The 21,359-nt window shown below is 30.2% G+C and overlaps 1 protein-coding gene across 1 annotated transcript; it reads left to right on the forward strand.

Moving 5' to 3' along the window:
- Positions 1–2,255: 2,255 nt before the first annotated feature.
- LOC117920238 (polyvinylalcohol dehydrogenase-like) lies at positions 2,256–4,231 on the forward strand. The gene is made up of 4 exons (XM_034837660.1): positions 2,256–2,354; positions 2,444–2,889; positions 3,078–3,615; positions 3,773–4,231. Exons 1-4 carry the CDS (start codon positions 2,256–2,258, stop codon positions 4,229–4,231), a joined length of 1,542 nt encoding a protein of 513 aa, XP_034693551.1.
- The last annotated feature ends 17,128 nt before the right edge of the window (positions 4,232–21,359 follow it).

Below are 21,359 nucleotides of genomic sequence, written 5' to 3' on the forward strand. Positions count from 1 at the left end.
GAATATGATCATGGTATAAAAATATGACTATGGTACAAAGAATGTTATTAAAATATGGAAAATGTGACTAAATTATATATATATATATATATATTTTTAAATGACTAAATAAAAAATATGGTCATATAAAAATTGTATAGAATTATGAAGAATGTGACAAAGATAAGAAAAAGAAATGTGATTGAGATACAAGAAATATAACAAAAATAATAAGTTATGAAAATTATAACCTAGATAGAAATAATATGAACATGGTATAAAGATGCGATAAAGGAAGATTATATAAAATAAAAAATAAATAAAAAATGATATAATATTATGTAAAATGCTTTTATTGACATGTATTTATATTTTTATATTAATGTATAATTTATTAAACGTTATAAAGTGTTACAGAAAATATATTTAACTAATTTTCATCTTTTTATCAAGTTAATTACCAAATTACAATAATAAAATGTTTTTAAAATAATAATTGTGGCTAATTTAAAAAAAAAAAAGTTAAAATTTTAGATTTGTATAATACCTATATAATCTAAACTCATATAATGCAAAATTTAAACTTTAGTAGATACAAGATAAAATATATAATAATAAACTTTTTTTTTCTTTTTTGTCTTTTTATCTTATTTGTCAAGTTATCAAATTACAATAATAAAAACTTTTTAAAATAATAATTTAGTAATTATAAAGAATTTTAAAATTTATATATATATATATATATATATATATATATATCACCTTTAACTTTTACTTCCAATTACATTCCTCTATTAACTTCTTTTTTTTATTATTATTATTATTATTATTATTATACATAACACCAACCAGTATGTACCATAAAAATGCTTGTGGTTCGTATCAAGTTTTATCTCTACACTATTGTCATATATTACAATATGTTTGGTTATATGATTTAAAAACAATTTTTTGTTTTTAAAAATAGAAAATTATTTTTAAAATTTTCTAATACTATTTGATCATTATTTTTTAAAAACAAACTGAAATAAAAAACAATTTTTAAAGTACAAGTAAAAGTTGTTTTCATCTATTCTTAATAAATAAAAGGAAAATATGACTCGTTTAATCATGTTTTTTTTAATTTATTTTTAAAAACTATTTTTAAATTAAAAATTAAAAAATAAGTTTTAGAAAACATGAACAAACTAGCCATTAATCTTTAAAAAATTACAAGAAGACGCCTTCATAAAATTGATAATTACATTGACGCCATTTTAATTTTTTTAATATTACATTATAATACTCCTATCACAATTTGTCTCATAATAGCCCCGTTCATGGAGATAAAGTGTCAAAAATATCCTTATTCAAAAGCAAAAATAGCACCGTCTCTCTATTTCTTTTCTTATTTTCTTACCCCACTTTAACCTCTATTCTTCATGTGTACACCCCACATGCTTATGTTTGGTTCTTGAGAAACCAGATGGAAAAATATAAGCACATAATTTTAAATTGTTTTCAAACATCAAAAAACATGTAACTTCATCAAATTAACCTGGATACATTTGCTTCCCCAAACAATCATAAAAATGTATTTTTTTTCCTAGTTGTCTTCAAAGGATCTTTTATTATTTGGTGATCTTAATAAGTAATCATTTAAAGTTAATTAAGATTAATTTTAATTATGATTAATTGTGAAAAACTTTCTCAACTTGTTTGTGATCTTGACGAGAATGTGATATCCCCACAAATTAATTAAACAAGAGGAAAATAGAAATATTGTAACTTTGCGGCTGTTCTTCATCGCATGGAGCGAGCTTGCTCACTTTATTGATTCGTAATGGCTGCCAGCTAACAGTATGGTACAGTACTGAAAACGTGAGACCTAAATTCAGCATCACCTTTTTTGGTCTTTCAGTTATCCATTTCCAAGCATCATATACTATTTTGGGAAAATCTTGAATGCGAATACTCGCAACTCAGTAAGACTCGCATTACATGGCTTCTTGATCCGGAAAATCATATCAATACATGATTTGAAGCGTTTGAACAAAGAAACAAATATATACAAAAAAAAAAAAAAAGAGATGAAGTACAAATAATCACATAAGATACAAAATAATGAAATTACTGGGTACAAAGGAGAGATCCAAAGTATAAAACTCCCTTGTTGCTATTGGTGGCCATTGTCGTACCCAAAATTAGCCCTGTAGCCAAGCCCGTCTTTCTAAACTAAAGTTGGCACTTCCCTTGTAAACTTGTACCGATCACCAATAACCATCGCTTCATTGCCAATGGAGCTCACTCAGAGTCAGCACAATCACTCTGGAGCTATTGTCATCCTTCTCTTGGTATTTTGTGGATTTACTGTCATGGATATTGTTGATGCAGTTGTAAGTACTGGTGCTATTCTTCCTTCTAAGCTTTAATTTATTGTCCGATTACGCTTTCACAATTATCTATCTGTGTTGGTTCACACCAGTGGTTCAACCATGGAGGCGACTTGAGTAACAGCAGATCACGCTCCATCGAAGAACCCTTGATCAACCCCCTGCTTATTTCCAAATTGAGATTGAAATGGAAGTTTTTCACTGGAGATGACACAACAGCAACGCCTGCAGTGGCTCATGGTGTTGTCTACTTTCCTTCATGGAATGGATATTTGTATGCAGTGAATGCATTCAGTGGTGCTCTTGTATGGAGGCAGCATCTAGGGGAGCTCACAGGGCTGAGTCCAGCAGGGGTTGTGGTGAATGTAACTGTGTCAAGAACGGCACCTGTAATAGCTGGTCATCTCCTTATCATAGGAATATATGGCCCTGCAGTGGTTGTTGCCATCAATCGGTTTAGCGGGGCACTTGTGTGGTCCACTGTTCTGGATACACGTCCTAGATCTCAAATCACCACGTCTGGAACCCCCTACTTAGGGTTTGTATTCATTCTTCATCATGCTTTACCATTATATACAAAAGCGTGTTAGTGAGAATGAAATTGAAAGGGAGATTTCCTTACTAGAAGAAAATATGAGCAATATGTACATATATATATATATGATGGAGCGTATGCAATAAGCAGGAAAATTCCATTGACACATATGAACTTTGTTTTTGCTGCAGGGGTTTCTATGTAGGTGTATCATCACTTGAGGTAACTCTACCAGCTGAACAGTGTTGCACTTTCCGGGGTAGCATGGCGAAGCTAGACATCCAAACTGGAGCCGTCTTATGGCGAACCTATACAATTCCGGACAACGGTGGCAAACTGGGGGGTTATTCGGGAGCTGCTATATGGGGCAGCAGCCCTGCAATTGACACAAAGAGAAATCTTGTTTACATTGGAACTGGGAACCTGTACAATGCTCCAGCTGAGGTGCAACAATGTCAAGCCAGTCGGAATAATCAAACAATACCCTCTCAACCCGACCAATGCATCGCTCCAGATGTCCACTTCGACTCCATTCTGGCCTTGGAGTTAGACTCTGGAAAAATCAGATGGTTCCGACAATTTGGAGGCTACGATGTATTTTATTTTGTTTGCCTGGTGCCGAATAACCCAGCTTGTCCGACTGGGCCTAACTTGGATGCGGACTTTGGAGAAGCTCCAATGCTGCTCACCATATTTCCAAATGGCACCAGGCGTGACGTTGTGGTTGCTGTGCAGAAAAGTGGGTTTGCATGGGCCCTAGATCGAGATACGGGGATATAGTATGGTTCAATGTTAGTATCTCAGAAAAGATCTGGTAAACTAATTAATAGTCGTATTGTGTCTTTTAGGCTACTAACTAATAAGGTTGTTCCGGTGTGTGATGTAGCTGGCAGGGCCCGGTGGTCTGGAAGGAGGAGGAGTGTGGGGTGCAGCCACAGACGGGAAAAGGGTGTACACAAACATCGTGAATAACGCAGGAGTGAGGTTCAGGCTGGCACCCTCCAACCAAACCACGACGTTCGGAGCATGGGTAGCATTGGATGCAAATACAGGAGAAATTGTATGGTCAACAGCCAACCCCAGCAATGAAACTGCCCATGGCCCAGTGACGGTGACTAATGGAGTGGTTTTTGCTGGGTCAGTGGCCCCTTCAGGCCCATTCTACGCAATGGACGCAGAAACAGGGACTATTATATGGACATATAACACCAATGCCACCGTGTACGGTGGCGCATCAGTGAGCTACGGTTGTGTTTACTTGGGCCATGGCTATTCAGTGAGTTTAGCCAGGTTCCACCCGACGTGGACTCGAGGAAATTCTGTCTTCGCATTCTGCACTGTGTGACGGTCTGTATCCAATATCTACGTGGATATATCATATCATATATGTAACGGCCAATGCAAAGCCCATTAATAAATAAAATTCTTCCTATGCACAAAAAGTTTATAAAAATTCAATACTGAAGCAGAAGAAAAATAAGGGTGACGTAGTGGTAATAATGGAGGGTCACCATAACTTGTTCTCCATAATACGGTCAAGGCCCATCTTTTCTATTATAGGAAATTGTCATCCACTTCTTAAGAAGATGACACGTGGAAACCTAAGAAATATAAATATAAAAAAATATTCAAGAAAATGACATGGAAAATTAGTGTATTTATAAGGATTCTTTAAGGGGAAACTATATGATAAGTTTGAAATAAAATTATGGAAAATATTCAAATGCTTTATCAACTTTTATTTAATGCAAGTATAAATTATTTTTATTACATCATCTAATTTTTTTCTATTTCTATATATTTTAAGTTTTCTTATGTCATCATTTCTACCAACTTTTTTAAATAGCGATTAGCTAACCTTCGAGGAAAGAGGCATCAACCACTTAGCCTAGTGGACCCCTGGTGTTACATAAGCTAAACTTATATACGCACTAAACTTTTCGTCTTTTATTTTAATAAAAAAGAAAATTCAAGAAATGAATATCCCTTTAGTACATTCTTACCAAATATAAAATATTACAGTAAAATTTTAATAAATTAATTAAATTTAGTTATCTCATATTCAAATCATGTTTTAGATTATTAAAAATATAATAAAATCATTATCATAATCTTTTTCACAAGTCTCTTAGTTTTTTTTTTTTTTTGTATTTAATTAAATACAAAAGAAACATGAATTTGAAAATAAAATTATAAATTTTTAAAAAAAAAAACTATACATGCATTGTCGTTTCGCTTACATCTTTAAATACATCTAAATTAGATAAATCCTAGTAAAAATGTGTTTTTAAATTCTTTACATTATTATTGAAATTATAAAAATTATACATACATTATTATTTTCAATAAAACAATTTTAATACACGTATTATTATTATTTTTTCTTTTTATATATATTTTCTTAAAATTTCTATGAATTGTCAAAATTTTCATTAATATTCTTTATATATCCATAAAATTCAATTATTCAATATATCCATAAAACCTTATATTTTTTATTATTATTACATTCAATGATCACCTATCATATAAGTAAATAGCAAAAATATTAGTAAATATGGTGGCACATGTAACACCATTTTTTATGTTTTTGGACATCAGTATAAAACATCTATTATCAATTTAATTATTTAAGTGACTAACCATGTATTGTTAGATGAATATAAAAACAGAACTTTCATTCAAAAGAAAAAAAAAAATCTAGTGATTTAGAGACGAATACAATTTTTATTTTATACTCCAAAAGATGACAAGAATAATTAGTAATTATAAAAAATAAATAAATAAAGTAAAATAATTTTTGTACACCTTGATTGGTCTATGACTGATAAGTAGTGTTTTGACCAAAGAACCAAAAACCGAAGTCAATTTTTTGAGGACTTTTCTTGACGAATTTCAAATTCATGTCACCAAAATATGTGACAAAAAATTTAGCTTTTTTTTTTTTAATCTTTGCACAAAAAATTTTATTATGAAGATAGACTATTTGCCTATGAAATTTTATACTACTAAATATAACTTTTTTGTGATGAAAATAACTTTTTTTTACTAAAAATAACAATTTTTTGTCTATATTTGCCAACAAAGCTTTTTGTTGGTGATTACGTATTTCTTGATGGATTGAATAACTTTGTTAGTAAATAATGTTATTAAATTGTGATATTAGGAAGTAATATTGATAAATAGTTAGATGATTAATTTAACTATTAATTAATATGTTTTAAAAAAATTTATAATAGTAGTATTATAATAAAATAACATAATATATATTATTTAGCAGGCAATATTTACAATATAATATTTCATTTGTATTTTTTTATAAAAATATAATTAAAGATGTGTAGGATTATGTGCCATACTATAAGTTTATTTAGAGTTAAATGTTTTGTTATATAATAATAGTATTTCTATGAAATAATATAAATATATATTATTTTGGCAATTAATATATAAAGTGTAGTATGTTATTTAAATTATTTTATATAAATAATTTAAAATATGCAAAATTACATCCTATATATAAATTTATTTCAATTTCAATTTCAATGTTTTGTTATATAATATAATCCAAAAATAAATAATGCTATATGATTTTTATTTTGTTCGACAAAGATTGATTATACAAGTCTAAAGTATGATTAGGATTGAATTGATATTGGCTACAGGTATGCTATAGTTCTATGATTTGTCCCATTCCACATTATGCTTAGTTCACTTAAGAAGAAAATATTTTTCTATGAATTATCCCGTAACATTTATTTATCTAGTTTAATCTACTTAAAATTTCTTTAATGATTGTTTCTATAAATTGTCTACATTTTTTTTTTCGCAACTTAATTTAAAGTATGTCATAGGTTTTACAACCTTACAATAATTAAACCATCAAAATTACTGCACAAAGCCAACTTGAATTTGGATAATTTATGGGATCATAAAAAGCAAATCATAAGAGAAGAAATTACTTGTTTCTTCTTATATTATAGCATATATCCTTTTAAATAAATGAATCTAACTTCACATTTATTCAAAATAGCATTTGATATTATAGATTTCAAAATAATATAGCATGATTATGGATTTTGTATGCTTGGATGCACTAAAAAAGTTTATTCATTGATGAATTAAATGCTCAATTTATTTGAGTAAGATGTTTGTTTAATTTGCAATTAAGATTAATTTACCATGGATGATAAATATGAGCAAAACTAAACATGTATTCATTAATCAATTAATTAATTGTCCAAGTTGCCTCCACTTAGTAGAGATAAATGTTTAAAATGTACAGGGTGTCTTATACCTTTTTACTAGGTAATTTGACTCTCAAACCAATTCCTAGTTTATAGACGTTTTTTATTTTTTATTTTGAGATTTGTTCTTTATCACCTAGGGTTTATTTCTTATGTTATTTTTCTAGTGAGTTTAAGTTAAATAAATATTTATAAAACCTAAAAAATAAAATTATCAAAACTTTATTTTAATTTTAAAGTTTTAAAAATAGTAAAAATAAGGAGTTAACATTCTTAACATAAAATAAAAAAATTTAGTGTCCATCAATGTTATTGAAAAATTATAAGTTAAGGTAGGTTTATAGGAAGCATTCCTGCAGGTATTAAAAGTGAAGATAGTTTATTTAGAAAATATAAAAGAAACAAATTACACACAATTTAAAGTCTTTTCCTCCACAAGCCACCTCATTGCTGGATTGACTTTTTGAAGCCATAAACCATGTCCCTTGCTACTACCTTCCTTAACACACCTCTTATTCTTTAAGCTAGGAGCTCCTAATGGCAAACATCATATCCACCCATTTCTCATTCTACAAGTGAGAGTGAAGAATGACAAGAACAAGTACTACTTTCTTATCCCAACTTTTAGCTTCCTATTCAATTGCTCTTTCTTCATAAAATTTGCAATCTTAGTTCTTAACAATCTCTTCCTCTCTATGCTTTTTCCAACTCTTTCTTTTTGTCCATATTGATTTGGTTATTTTGTAATTGATATTTTGCTAGAAAAATACTTTATTTTGTTATATGGTTATTAGCTTACATATTCTAATGTTATGATTAGTTATTGGGATTACATATATTACCAATGAGGTTATGTGGAATATATTTTGATTTTTATAAGAAGGTTTTAGAATCAAATTTTTCATTATAATATTTTAATCAAGTTTATATATCAATGTTTACTTTAGTTAAGATCATAATAGTTTACTGAATTATGACTATCAAATAGCTAATGTTATAATTTACTATAGGTCATGTACAATGTGTAAACATACACACTAATGCACTTATCATAGGAAAACCATTTCAATGACTAAGACAAGTCATTCATCTAATTAGGAAGTAGTACATCACAATCTCTATTGAATTGTCCATATCAATGAACCAACTATAAACTACTTATCAACTCGTAAATAACTCATAATTTGGATATTTTGTATAACTCTTAAGTTACCCAAATTATGTACAATACAAGTGATAGAGGCGTGAATGCTTAGAATACCTAATTAATGCAAATAAGATAATAAAAGAAAGTAAAATAAAAAATAAACAAGTTTGTTAACAAAACTAAAATATGTTACATCATATCATGCTTTTTAAGGCTTTATCTTAACACACAGTATAAATAAACCATTTATAGTTGGTGCTAGTGGCACTTGTGACAACCATATATATGGAGGGGTGCTAAATATACTTCAATAACAACAAATTGTAAAAGAAGTTATGCATGAGTGCTTTGAAAATAAAGCTTTAGTTCAAATATTTAAATCTTCAATAAAGTTATCGCATGTTGAATGAGTTGATAAACAATGCAAGTAACTATCATCCTTTAGTGGTCTAGGATTATGGTTGGTGACATCATGCAATCAAGCTAGGAAATTTTATCTATTTGAATGAGAAAATATCATTCAACACACACATATGACTTAGACATGACATCCCATAATCATTGTCATACAAGTAGTTGGCTAATTGGTAAAAACCTAATAAAAATATATCAAAGGGTTGGTAATCAAAATTAGCTAAAAGACATTGTTGTTGACATTTCAAATAAGAATAGGGTGAAGATAAGTTATGATAAGACATGAAAAACAAGAGAATTTGTTCTAAGTTCTATTAAGGGATCATTAAAGGAGTTATATAGTATTTTACCATCTTATTATTATAGCTTGGAAAAAATGAATCTTAGTACCATTATCAATATAGTAATTGACCATGACAATCAATTTTAATATTTATTTTATGGCTTTTGGTGCATGCTTTTCTAGTTTTCAAACATCAATAAGGCTTGTCATTACAATTGATGGAACATTGTTTGAGGGAAAATTCATATAAGTAATTGGCTAATTGATGAAAACATAAGAAAAACATATCAAGGGGTTGGTAAGCAAAATTTGACTAAAAGACATTGTCATTGACATTCCAAATAAGAATAAGGTTGGGATCAACTATGATAAGACATGGAAAAAAGGAATTTGTTCCAAGTTCTATTAAAGGATCATAAAAGGAGTCCTATAGTGTTTTACGATCTTATTATTACACCTTAGAGAAAAAAAATCTTAGTATCATTATTAATATAGTAATTGACCACGGCAATCAATTTAAATATTTATTTATGGCTCTTAGTACAAGTCTTTCTAGGTTTCAAACATCAATAAGACTTGTCATTACAAATGATGGAACATTTTTTTAAAGCAAAATACTTAGGAAATTTGTTTTTTGTAGCATGGAAAGATTGTAAAAATTAAATATACCCCTTGTGTTTTGGAATTGGTGATTTAAAAAATAATACTTCTTAGGAATATTTCCTTAGAAAATCGCATAAAGTGATGATTGAACATGTTAACAATTTATTACTGGCTTTAATCATCATAACAACATTGAAAAAGTTGTATGAAAAGTGTTTCCTCATGTAAGCCATAATGTGTACACTTATCACATGAGACAAAACCTCAAAAAAAGTTTAAGAATGTCATAGTCCATTAGTTGTTCCATGACATTGCCTATTTATACCACTAGTCAAAGTTCAATATTATATTTGGGCAATTACAAATGATTTCTCTAAGAGTAGAAACATTTTTCATGGATGTGAGTATTGCAAATGAGTGTCACAATATATGAGATTTCTTCACCTCCCTTCTTTGCTTGAAAATAGTTGGTAATGGGTAATGTGGAAAAACATAAATCGATTTCATTTCCAATTGTAACACTATATGACTCACTCCTAAGATTCTCAACTTGAAATTGCATAATACTAAAATATATATATATAATACATTATTGTGTCGGTATCAAATAAATCACTTATTAAGTGCATTAGGCAAAGATAGTGTATCTTATTACTTAGCATATTCACCATTCAAAACATGTTATTTTCCTCAAAGATGCGTTTTAACAAATTCTCCAAGAAAAAAAAAAACAATTTTCAACATTAAGTTATAATTAAAATCTTTGCACTTAGGGATTTGACATGCTTGACCCATTTCATAAATTAATCCATATACACTTTTGGAGTGACAAGTATCAATCTTGGCTCCAAGTCCTTCCATTTGTTTCTTTATTTCATTAAGATTTGCTTCTATTTTCTCTTGAAATTGGATGAACTCCATACATAACTTATTTACACAACAAACACACACTACAAGAAAAGTGAGGTATAGTGACATAGTTTTAGTTAGGGCAAACAAAATCCATGACCAAAGCAACATTATCGCTAAGGGAAGGAATAACTACTACTATAAAACTCTTATAGCTAGGGGAAGGAGTAGTCATTGCTATAAAAGCTCTTATAGTTGAGGAAAGAAATAAGTTGTTGTTATAAGAGCTTTTTTAGCTAGTAGATGAACTAGGCCGCTACTATATATGGTCTAATAGAGCCCATGACCATAGACCCACTATATAACTAGTGCTTCTACCACTCACTACTCTTCCGTTCAGTTCGGACTATCAAGAACCCATTGAGAGCCATTTCCTCACTTCGAACTATTGAGAACCCACTAATGAGAATCTTTGAACAATTTATGATTTTGTTTTCTTACTAATTATTTGACTTTTTTTTTTATTCACTCTTCTAAGCCCTCAATATTGAGAATCATTGTTGGTGATAACCATTGAACTCTTCTCCCAAAGCCATAAAACCCTTAGAACTGAGGCTTCAACTAGACTGTTGGTGATCAACAACCAGCTCGCTCACCAAACTCTTTGTCATTGAACTCTTTGCAACCAAACCATTTATCTTCAACCAAACCGCTAGCATGATTTCTCTTAAGGACATGAACTTTATTTGGCGATTAAATTTAAATAATAATGTAATATTTATTTGAGAGATCACTACATGAAATTTCTTCTTATTAAGTTTCAATTTCCAATTTTTGTTTTAAATTAAATAGATTAAGAAATTTGTTGAGAAATTCGTATTTGTGAATATCTATTGAAGGGTATTCATTAGTGTTGGATATTTTTTCGAGTTGTAAAGGTGCTGAATAGGGTTATTTCTCCACATATTTCAATCTTCTATTGATATTAGTAATAGAGGATGATACATTGTTGTTGGTTGGCTAGTGGCCGGATTTAATATTTGTCTTTAATTTCTTTTTCATATGAGGAAATATGAACTTTGTTCTATTTGAAGTGTAAGGTTTCACTAGTATTGACTAGTCAATGGTTGTAATGCAAATCTTTTCATCTAGTTAAAAATATATATGATTTATCTTTTTTTTTTAAAGTCATCAAGGATATATTTACAAATCAAATTAGAATACCAAGGTCCCACTTCCTCATTTCCCTTCCATTAAATTGTGACTTCAAGGTAGTTGTACTTGGGCTTGAGGTTTGTTAAAATATAAGGGTAAATGAGGGGTTTGATTAACAACAGAGTTATGACAAAGGCTTGGCTCTTAGATTATCATATCATGAAATTTGGTCAATTAATTTTGAACCCATTGCCTTCACATACTTATTTTAACACAATTTTATGAAAGTGAGATTTATTTCAATTGGTTGTAAAAAAAAAAAAAATGACTTGTTCATCTCTTTTGGTTCCTCCCATTAGTTGATGGTGCTGCTCGCAATTTGTTTCACGGATCATCTTCTATATTAGGCAAGTCAATAGTTAAATTGTAGATAATATCTAAATGAAGTTGAAGCTTGTACTCTCATTGAGTAAATTGTCATCTTGATTCCTTTATAAGGGATGAAAGAATGAGAAATATTCTAAATTATTGAATTTTGTTTTGTGATGTAGTTTATGATGCTTCTACTATGATGATGAAACCAATTAGCAATTTAAGGGACTTTGTCACGCCAACTTGAAGAAATATGTATTTTTCTTGTCATGCACAGAAGCAACTTATTTTCTTTTTAATTGTTTATTTTGAGTTTAAAATAACTCACCTTGTCATAGACTATCCAGGATTCAAGACAAGTTAGGATTTAAAAAATAAAAATAAATAAATAAATAAAACTATACATGGACAAGTAAATCACTTATTAATTATGAGACACTCCTTTAAGTGTATTCATGTCTAAAGGAATTTAGACTATAGAAAAACTTTACTTTTACATCTTATTTATCTCATAATTGACTAAAGGATCCAAATTATTTAAATAAACAGGATAATAAATCAATGAACTATTGTTTGGTTTGTACAGGAACTTAAGTATGGAGAATAATAGAATGAAAGTGAAAATTTGGCCTGTATATCTAATCCTTGCTTCTAAAGTAGCTTTAAGAGAATTAGGAAATTATATTGGTAAATGAAGATTTTTAATTTTTTCTCAATGTTGAAATAAGAGTAGTTTGTGGGGACTAATGCATTTGGGGTTGTTTCATAGTCTTCATTTTTAGGAAAGTTCTTAATTCCATTGGGTTTCAATTTGGTATATTTTTATGGTTTGTTTTAAGGCAAAAATGAGAAAGAAAAAATGAAAAAACTTGTTAGAATATAATCTAAATTGCAGGTTACTAAAGTGTTATTAGTATATTGCAGTGTTGTGATCTTTTGAAGTATGTGCAAATTTCATTTGTAATTTTCCAATATAAAACCTCACTATATTTTTTGTTTTTCTACAATAAACACCAAGAGTTTATCAACTTATTATTAATAAGCAGAACCGACAAAGTTTATTTATGAGGTTGATCATCTTTTAAAAAGAGAAAATGTTCCTTTTTGGATTTTTTTTTTCTAAAAAAAAAATTATATCTCACAAATACTTTCCTAATCATATACCCTAAAAAAACACCATGAAGATATCAATATTTTAAATAATAGAGATCGATCTTTTGTTGAAAGAGACGATCTACTTATAAGAGAAGTGAAACAGAGAATGATTTTATAGACTTCTCTACCCATAGTAAGCTAAGTTTCCTCAGCCTTTCTATGTTTATCACATGTTCCTTTGGGATGCTTATTGGAAAATCAACATAAAAATCACTATCATAATGTGGTTAAAAATTAAATCCTTGACCTATTGAGAAATTCATTGTGAAGATTCTTTACCTACTTAAAGAATAGCTCAATTCAGGGTATCTATCCTTGTGTAAATGGAGTGTACCTTGTAGTTTTATGAGGGGTCGGTTTAGGTCAAAGATGTTTAATATTAAAGAAAATTCCTTTCCTTATATAATATGTTGATGGCTTTTAATCTGTTTGGCTCATAGATATTTCACATATACACATAATCTTAATGGCCTGTACATAAGATTCTAACACTATGATTATGATTATTATCACAAGATGGAAACCAAATATTCCTTTCCAATATGGGTGAAACATTTTGTAAGCTAGAAAGTTAACCTTTTCAAGGGTGGTCTATAAGAGAACTACTTTGCTTTTCAAGGGCGACTATTGTTTTGCTTAATTGATTTGTGTAAAAGTTAACACAACACTGGTTGTGAATTCACAATCTGATTCAACTACTTCAATTTTTCTCTTTTGTTTCAAGGTAGGAGGTGGTTAAACTAGTGTGATTTAAATGAATCAGAGGATCAATTATTAGGATTAGCTAATTTTTAATAAACCAATTTTCTTCTTATGCCTTGGCCAAATTTGTCAAGGTTAAAATTAACTCTAGATTGATCTATAGTTTTACGCTTTCATGGGCTTCTTGTTGAAGCTTAAATCTTCATAAAAAGGAATACTTCCGATTGCATAGCTTTTAGAACCTAGCTCTCATTTTAATGCAATCACTTAACCAAAATATGCATATTTCACATATCTATTAATTCATAACTTCTATCTCATTTAAATGGATTCGAAATGTGAGAGTTCTTGATTTGACATTTTTTTTTTATGAATTATTGAGCTCTTTTAGCCTCTCCTAGTATTTCTTATGTTCTTCTTATTTTCAACAATGCAGTCTATGATGTGAGTATTGCTTACAAACATCAATGCCCTAATTTCTTGGATGTGCTCTTTGGTGTGGATCCCTCAGAAATTCACGTGCATGTTTGACGTATACCTGTCAAGGAGAACCCAGAGGCCGAAAGTGAGGTTGCAGTTTGGTTGATTCATACATTCCAAATCAAGGATTAGTTGTTCTCCAATTTTAATTATCATGAGCATTTCCCCAATCAAGGAATAAAAGGAGAAGTTCCTACCATGAAGTACTTGGCCAATTTTTCAGTGGTGATTGCTTTAACATGAATATTTACATTTCTTACCATTTTCTCATCCATTTGGTTTAAGACATGTATAAGTTTAGTTTATACCTCTATTGCTTCTACTTTTTTTTATATTAAACCTTCGACTTTTCTAGGTATTGTTAAATAAAGCTTCAAGAAAACCAAATGAATAGTTATGTTGAAAGATTTCTACATGACCAATAACAAGTTCTTATTGTGAACTTGTTATTGGGAAAAGGGTCATTACACTAAAAGTGCAGAGTTCATCAATTCAGTTGTTAACACTGAGGAAGGAAGTAGAAAACCGCGACTGTCTTCAAGGTACAGCACATGTATTTTGATAAGTAGTTGATATTTCAAATCTAAGAAGATTAAGGCTATGTTTGGTTCCCGAAAAATGCTGGAGAAAGAAAATTGGGAGGAAAATGGAAGGAAAGTAAAAACTAAGGAAATGAATATAATTTTTTTCACTTGTTTGGTTATCCATGGAAAATTCAAGGGAAAAAAAAATAAAGAATTCATTTTCTTTTGTTTGGTTAACCACAAAAAAAAAAAAAAAAAAAAAGTCAAGGAAAAATGGAAGGAAAATAAAATAAACAAATTGTCTTAAATGGTTATCAATTTGTTGAATAATAAAATAAATTAATCCAATAAAAAAAACTATTGAAAAGCTTGAATTTTTTGACATAAAACATTGCTCATAAAAAATCTCTACTATTATTTTTTTTTTTATTAATAATTATAAGATTTATGTATAAAATTTTCTAATGCAATACAAATAAAACATACGAGTAATAACTATTTTTTATTTTCAAGGGAACATTTAAAGCTAATAAAAAGCTCTTGAAAAAATTCAAAAGGATGTTCGGAATCAAAATTTAGAAATAAAATATGTTCATATAATGTTCAAAAGGATCTCCCCAATTTGCTCCTCCATCTCTCCACCTTTGCCGGTGGAGAACCTTGGGGAGACTACAAAATCAAAAACAAGCCTAAAAACCTCACAATTCTTTATCCTGGCAGCAACATAAAGTATATCAGTGTCACCATATTCTCCTTCTCCAAAAACAAGAAGAGGGTATCTTTAGAACAACTCCTATCAGAGTTGTATTACATATATCAGTATCAAGAACTCTTCTCTCTAGCTGGTAATCCTGCACTAGAAAGGATGTTATAATAAACTGCTCAATGTTTTGAATGAGCTAAGATGATATGGAGGTTGCCATTACAGTGCACTGCCCTCTGAATAACCACTCATTTATCTGCAATGAAACATGCAGAATTCATACATATATCCTATGATCAATGTAGAGATACATGAGCATAAAGGAGTAGATAAAAATGTAAAAACGGGTATCAAAACTAAGGTAAAAGTAGTTGCAGATTTGATTATCCTTAAATTAGTTTACACAACTTCTAACAGCAGCCAGCCACTGAAATTAGCCAACTATATAGAGTGTCACTCCACAACCCCATGATGTTATCTAAGCACCTAAGGCAATCAAACTGAACTCTGTGCTCTGTTCGATAGCTGCAAAAACATAGATAATTAGAGAATTCAATGAAAGAAGAAGTCCAAAATTTGAAATTCAATTTGTAAATTATCGAAAACTCAAGAAACAACAAGCTGGTCTAAACCGAAAAAAGCATAATTTCCTCCATTTTTCAGCTAACCAAACAAAGGAATAATTGAATAACATGTTGAAAAGATAGATGAATAAAAAAAGTCTTCATAAGTCTAAAAATATAATAGATCAATGCAACTATCATCCATGAGTTTTGATATCAAAACTTCACTATAGCCCCAAAACAAAAGTAAAACTAAAAATAAAAATAATCTCCATCTCAAATTAGGCATAAAAAAAAGTAGGTCCAAATTTAACTGACAACCAAAACTTACGCCTATTAATTGGATAAGCAAGGAAGGCTCAAGTTGCACTCACATCACCGGTAAGAGCTTGATATGCTTTCATATGAGATACATCACTCATGCCTCCAATCCTAGTAATCTCTTCAAACAATTGCTCTTCTGTATAATTTTGAAGGTTGCTTCTATCAAGAGCTGCAACAACTGCATCCATTCCAACTCTAATTGACCTTAATTCTTCACTTACAATGTCAGCATATTTTGTTTTTCGCTTTTTGTTTCTTTGTTTGACTTTGGTGTAGAAACAGATGCATCTGTAGATGAGAAAGATGTCTCAGTTGTTGCTTCATTTTCAACATAAGAAAATGTTTCATCTTTGATCCCATGTTGTGATGATCCTAATGAAATTGTGCCATCCAAATTTTGTTCCTGGGCCTAACAAAGTTGTCTTTCTTTTGCACCAACAACAAGACTTCCTGTTGCTCGATCTTTTCCAAGAAGAATGGACAACTTATCATAATTTCTAATAGGTTTGTATCTGAGCTGAGATGCTCCTAGGTGTGCCTTTTAACATCAGAAAAAACAAATATTAACAAAACTCGAGTTCACTTGTGATAATCTCTATTAGAAATTTATAGCTCTACATTACATGCAAAATTTTTATTCCTAATAACTCAAAAATAATAATTAACTCACCTTAGTGTAAGTAGTCCATACTTCCATGGTAGCTTCGATCATTTGAGTTGATTCTTTGAAACCAAATCCACTACCATTTTGTAAAACTTCTCAAGCAACATAAAAGTTTTTTTTAAAAGTTTTCATTCTATTTTTTATGTGCTCAGAATTACAACTCAATTCAAAATTTTCCCCAATTTCTTGCATAACCATTGCATAAGTTGTCTTGGTGAAGACTTCTCCTATCTTTTGCCCTTTATGCATTTGCTCCATTAATCGATCAACCAAAAAGTTGTCTATTTCATCAATCCAAGTCAAGTTTCTTTTTTCACTTGCACTTTTGTGTACTTCAAAGCCTTCACTATGTTCCATTTGAAATAATAATACATACATACATATATATATATATATGTGTGTGTGTGTGTGTGTGTGTGTGTGTGTGTGTGTGTGTGTGTGTGTGTGTGTGTGTGTGTGTGTGTTTAAAATGAAAAGTCAAGAGGAGGAGATATAATAATAACTTCATTGTAACTCATTCAAAGTGTGATTTTAACTAGAGGAGTTATAGTTCTAAATACAACCATCGTACTTAATATGAAACACAAAAAAACTATACAAGAAAAGAACCATAAAATAAAAGGACTCATCAACGGTTTCTATTGTAATGTTTCCACATATCCATGGCTATTTTCTCCCTTAAGATTTCTCCTTCCTTGCATTTTTCAACTAAACTCAAGACCATTGATTCAAACTCCGCTTCTTCGCTAAAAAGCTCTCTATCGACCTCTTCTATTAATCTTTCATCTGGATCAACACCCATGAGATAGTTATGGAAGATACAACATGCTAGTATAATATCAGATTGTGTGTCAATAGGGTAATGTGGCTCTGTCCCACTAGCTATTATTGGAAACCTTTTCTTCAAAACACCAAATGTTCTTTCAATTGCATTTCTTAAGGACGAGTGTTGAAGGTTGAAAACCTCTTGAGCATTTTTTGGTTGATGAACACTATACTCTTTTAAATGGTAACAAGTGCTTCTATATAGGGTAAGAAATCCAGTTTTTAGCTGAAAACCCACATCAGCCAAATAATATTTACCTAAGAAGCATAGACAAAGGATCTTTGTTATTAGTAATAGTCACTTGAGCTAATAAATTATTATCTAATCACCAATAATCACCTTGTGGAACAATCAATTTATCAAAATCTCTCATTAATGCATTATATAGGATTCTTGAGTCTGATGCAGATCCTTCCCAACCAAGTAAAACATATGTGAACTTCAAGTCAAAGGAACATGCTGCTAAAACATTTTGTGTTGGATAGTATTTTCTCCCTCGATGCCTTTGTACAACATCATTTGACACTTTTACATGAAAATGTGACCCATCAATCGCCCCTATGCAATCCTATAAAGAAATAAAATTATTAGTTTATTTTTAAATATAAATAATATTTTAATGATGTTTATTAGATAAGTAAGTTTACCTTAAAGTAGTGCCAAAATTTGGTATTGTCCTTGATTTCTTGAGAGCACTTTAATCCATCAGGCTGCTTTAAGAAGACATCATCTAAAGATATTATAGCTCTAAGAACTTGATGAAAGTGACGACTAACATTTTCACTAGAATGCTTGAAATAAAATTTCATAGTTCTATTCCTTAAATTATGACCAACAATGTGAAGGAATTTGGCAACTTGTTCTTCTACATTACTATGTACACTATTTCTAAGACGACCTATTCCCCGAAGAATGTTTACTAGTCTTGCAAATGCATCATTTCCCATACGTAGTTGATTATAACAATCTTCATTATCCATTAGTGTAAGTCTTTCAATCAAAGCATGTCGTTCATAATCTCCTTCATTAGAGATTGATCTCTCCAAATAGTTTGAGTGATGATAAACTGAAACAAGAATTGCTGCATATGCAGCATACATAGCTACACAAGTTGCAACCCATCTTCTAAGTCTTTGACACTCTTCATTATAAGTCTACATGATAGCAAAGTAAGAGGAATGATTTAGTAAAGTCATTATTCAGTCTTGAAATGTGATAGTTAAATTAACTTAATCTGAGATTGATTATGACAATTTATGATAGTTAAATTAGTGACAAGTTACCACTTCTTGAAATAGTAAAACAAACCTTACTAGAGTTGAAATGTCTAGTTTAAAGCATGATAACAAAATGAAACTCTTTCTAAGTTCATTATTCAGTCTGAAATTTGTATGATTACTTAAGAATACTTGGTCCTCCACTTGGTTTTGGGATGAATGAAGGAGAGTAGAGTATTAAGAAGAAGATGATGAATGAATGACAAAGAAGTGAACTTACCTGAAAAATTGATGCCACCAACAATGATACAAAACAATAACCAAGCACTCAAAGGCAGCAACAACATACATATATGCAATACACAACTGCGGACCCATTCCCCCAACCAAATTATGAAAAACCATTAGCCAGTAAACAATAGCAGAACATCAAGGGTAAAAATCATATCAAATCCAGAAAGCAACAAGCCAGGAAAGTTTAGAAAAATTCTGGCGAAATTTAAGAAACGGAAAAGGCGAAAGCAACCTAGAAACCCAAACAGAGAACCCAAGAGAGAGCGATTACCTTGGGTTCCGAGTTTTCATAGGATGAGGTGGATTGGAGTTCAATTCATACCCGATCTGAAGACATGGATCCGAATACATTCACTAGATTTGAAGAATTCATTTCATCCATGGGAACTTGATTTGAAGAACGCACTTCATCCATGGGAACTCGGGTGCCTGAAAAGGGTAGGTTTTCAGCACTGGAAGGTGGTCGGAGTGATAATGGTGGTTGTTGAAAGGGTCGACGACGGTGAGAAGCCATAGCCACCGATGAAGAGGAAGTTAGACGTGAAGCCTCGATGAACAAGAGCCCGATAAAATCCACCCCCCGTCCCCTTTTCCCTTCTCTTTTTCTCTTATTTTCCTCATTATTTTTTAAGGAAAATAATAGGGAAAATATTACAATATTTTATTTAATATTTTCCTTTATATTTTTTTTCCATCATATTTTCCATCTCATCCAAACTAAAGAAAACCATTTTCCTCTACATTTTTTTTCCTTAGCATTTTCCAAAAACCAAACATAGCCTAAATGATTGCAAAATGGAACTAGATAACCTTTTGAAGGAACAGGTAGGTGTCACCCTAAAACCTGCTGAAATTTAAGAAATTTCTTATAGTATTTATTGAAATGCTAGTTTATTTTTTTCTTGTTCAGTCTTTTGCATGTTATTGACAAGATAATGGCAACTCCCCACAAGTGGAATGACATGAGTAAGGTACATGTTATTGGCCTTAATGGTTGCTTTCCATGTCTATAGTTAGCAGGTTGCTAAAATTTTGAATATTTTATAAATGAGTTCGCAAGTTGACATTATTAATGTGGTGTAGTGTCATTGCTATTGGTATGGCACTTCCAAGGCCTTCAATAGTTGGAAGGTTGCTTTTGCTTCTTAAATATGTTAGTGAGGCTACAGAGACTTCCAATTCAAAAATGACTAAAAAGAAATCTAGTTGTAATGTGGGATCTCTAGTTAAACCAAAGGTAGATAATTTTGAATTTGTATGTAGTCATTATCTTTGCATTTTGGTATTGGAATTTGAAATAACATTGAACCATCAAATCTTTAATTTATGCTTTCCAGATTACTAAAATAAAGTCTCTTGAGTGGTAGGAATTATGGTACTGCAGCTATATAACAAGATTTTGGTGGCGGGAACTATATTAACTCGGTTATATCATAATTACATTTAGTGGGGGGAACCTACAACCTTTGTTTGCGCCACCTACTGTGACGATTGTAGTGGCCAGCTTTAATTGCGGTTATTGTTGTAGAGGTCCTGATGAATTTGGGAAGAAAAAAAAAGATGTAATCTAATTTTATTTTCTTTTCTTAAACTTACTTCTAGATGAATCTTGATAAAAATTTAAAAAAAAAAAAGTTAGGATCTAATTTCATTTCTTTTACTTAAATGTTATAAGTTTATGTTTGATTAAAAAAATAAAGAAAAATAAATAAAATGAATAAATTACCTTTTTATATTAGCTCAAACTCATTTCAATTAATTTAATTATTTTATATAAAAATAAATAAATTTCTAATTAACTTTAAATTATGTTACAATTTTTTATATTTTCGATAGCATAATAAAACATGCCAAAATTACTTCTTTTTTGTTTTTTCTTTCCTTATACTTCCAGTGGTGCAACCAAAGAAAGAAATCTTTGGAGCATTAAATATTGCAATGACATCGACCA

The sequence above is a fragment of the Vitis riparia genome, chromosome 1 (genome assembly GCF_004353265.1).
Source record: "Vitis riparia cultivar Riparia Gloire de Montpellier isolate 1030 chromosome 1, EGFV_Vit.rip_1.0, whole genome shotgun sequence".
Lineage (NCBI taxonomy): Eukaryota > Viridiplantae > Streptophyta > Magnoliopsida > Vitales > Vitaceae > Vitis > Vitis riparia.

What these genes read in the sequence shown, in the direction of transcription:
- LOC117920238 (XM_034837660.1), top strand. Translation starts at nt 2,256, where the DNA reads ATGGAGCTCACTCAGAGTCAGCACAATCACTCTGGAGCTATTGTCATC. An exon ending in TCTGGAACCCCCTACTTAGG is followed by an intron (nt 2,890 to 3,077) that starts GTTTGTATTCAT and finishes TTTTTGCTGCAG; the next exon opens with GGGTTTCTATGTAGGTGTAT. An exon ending in GGCGTGACGTTGTGGTTGCT is followed by an intron (nt 3,616 to 3,772) that starts GTGCAGAAAAGT and finishes TGTGTGATGTAG; the next exon opens with CTGGCAGGGCCCGGTGGTCT.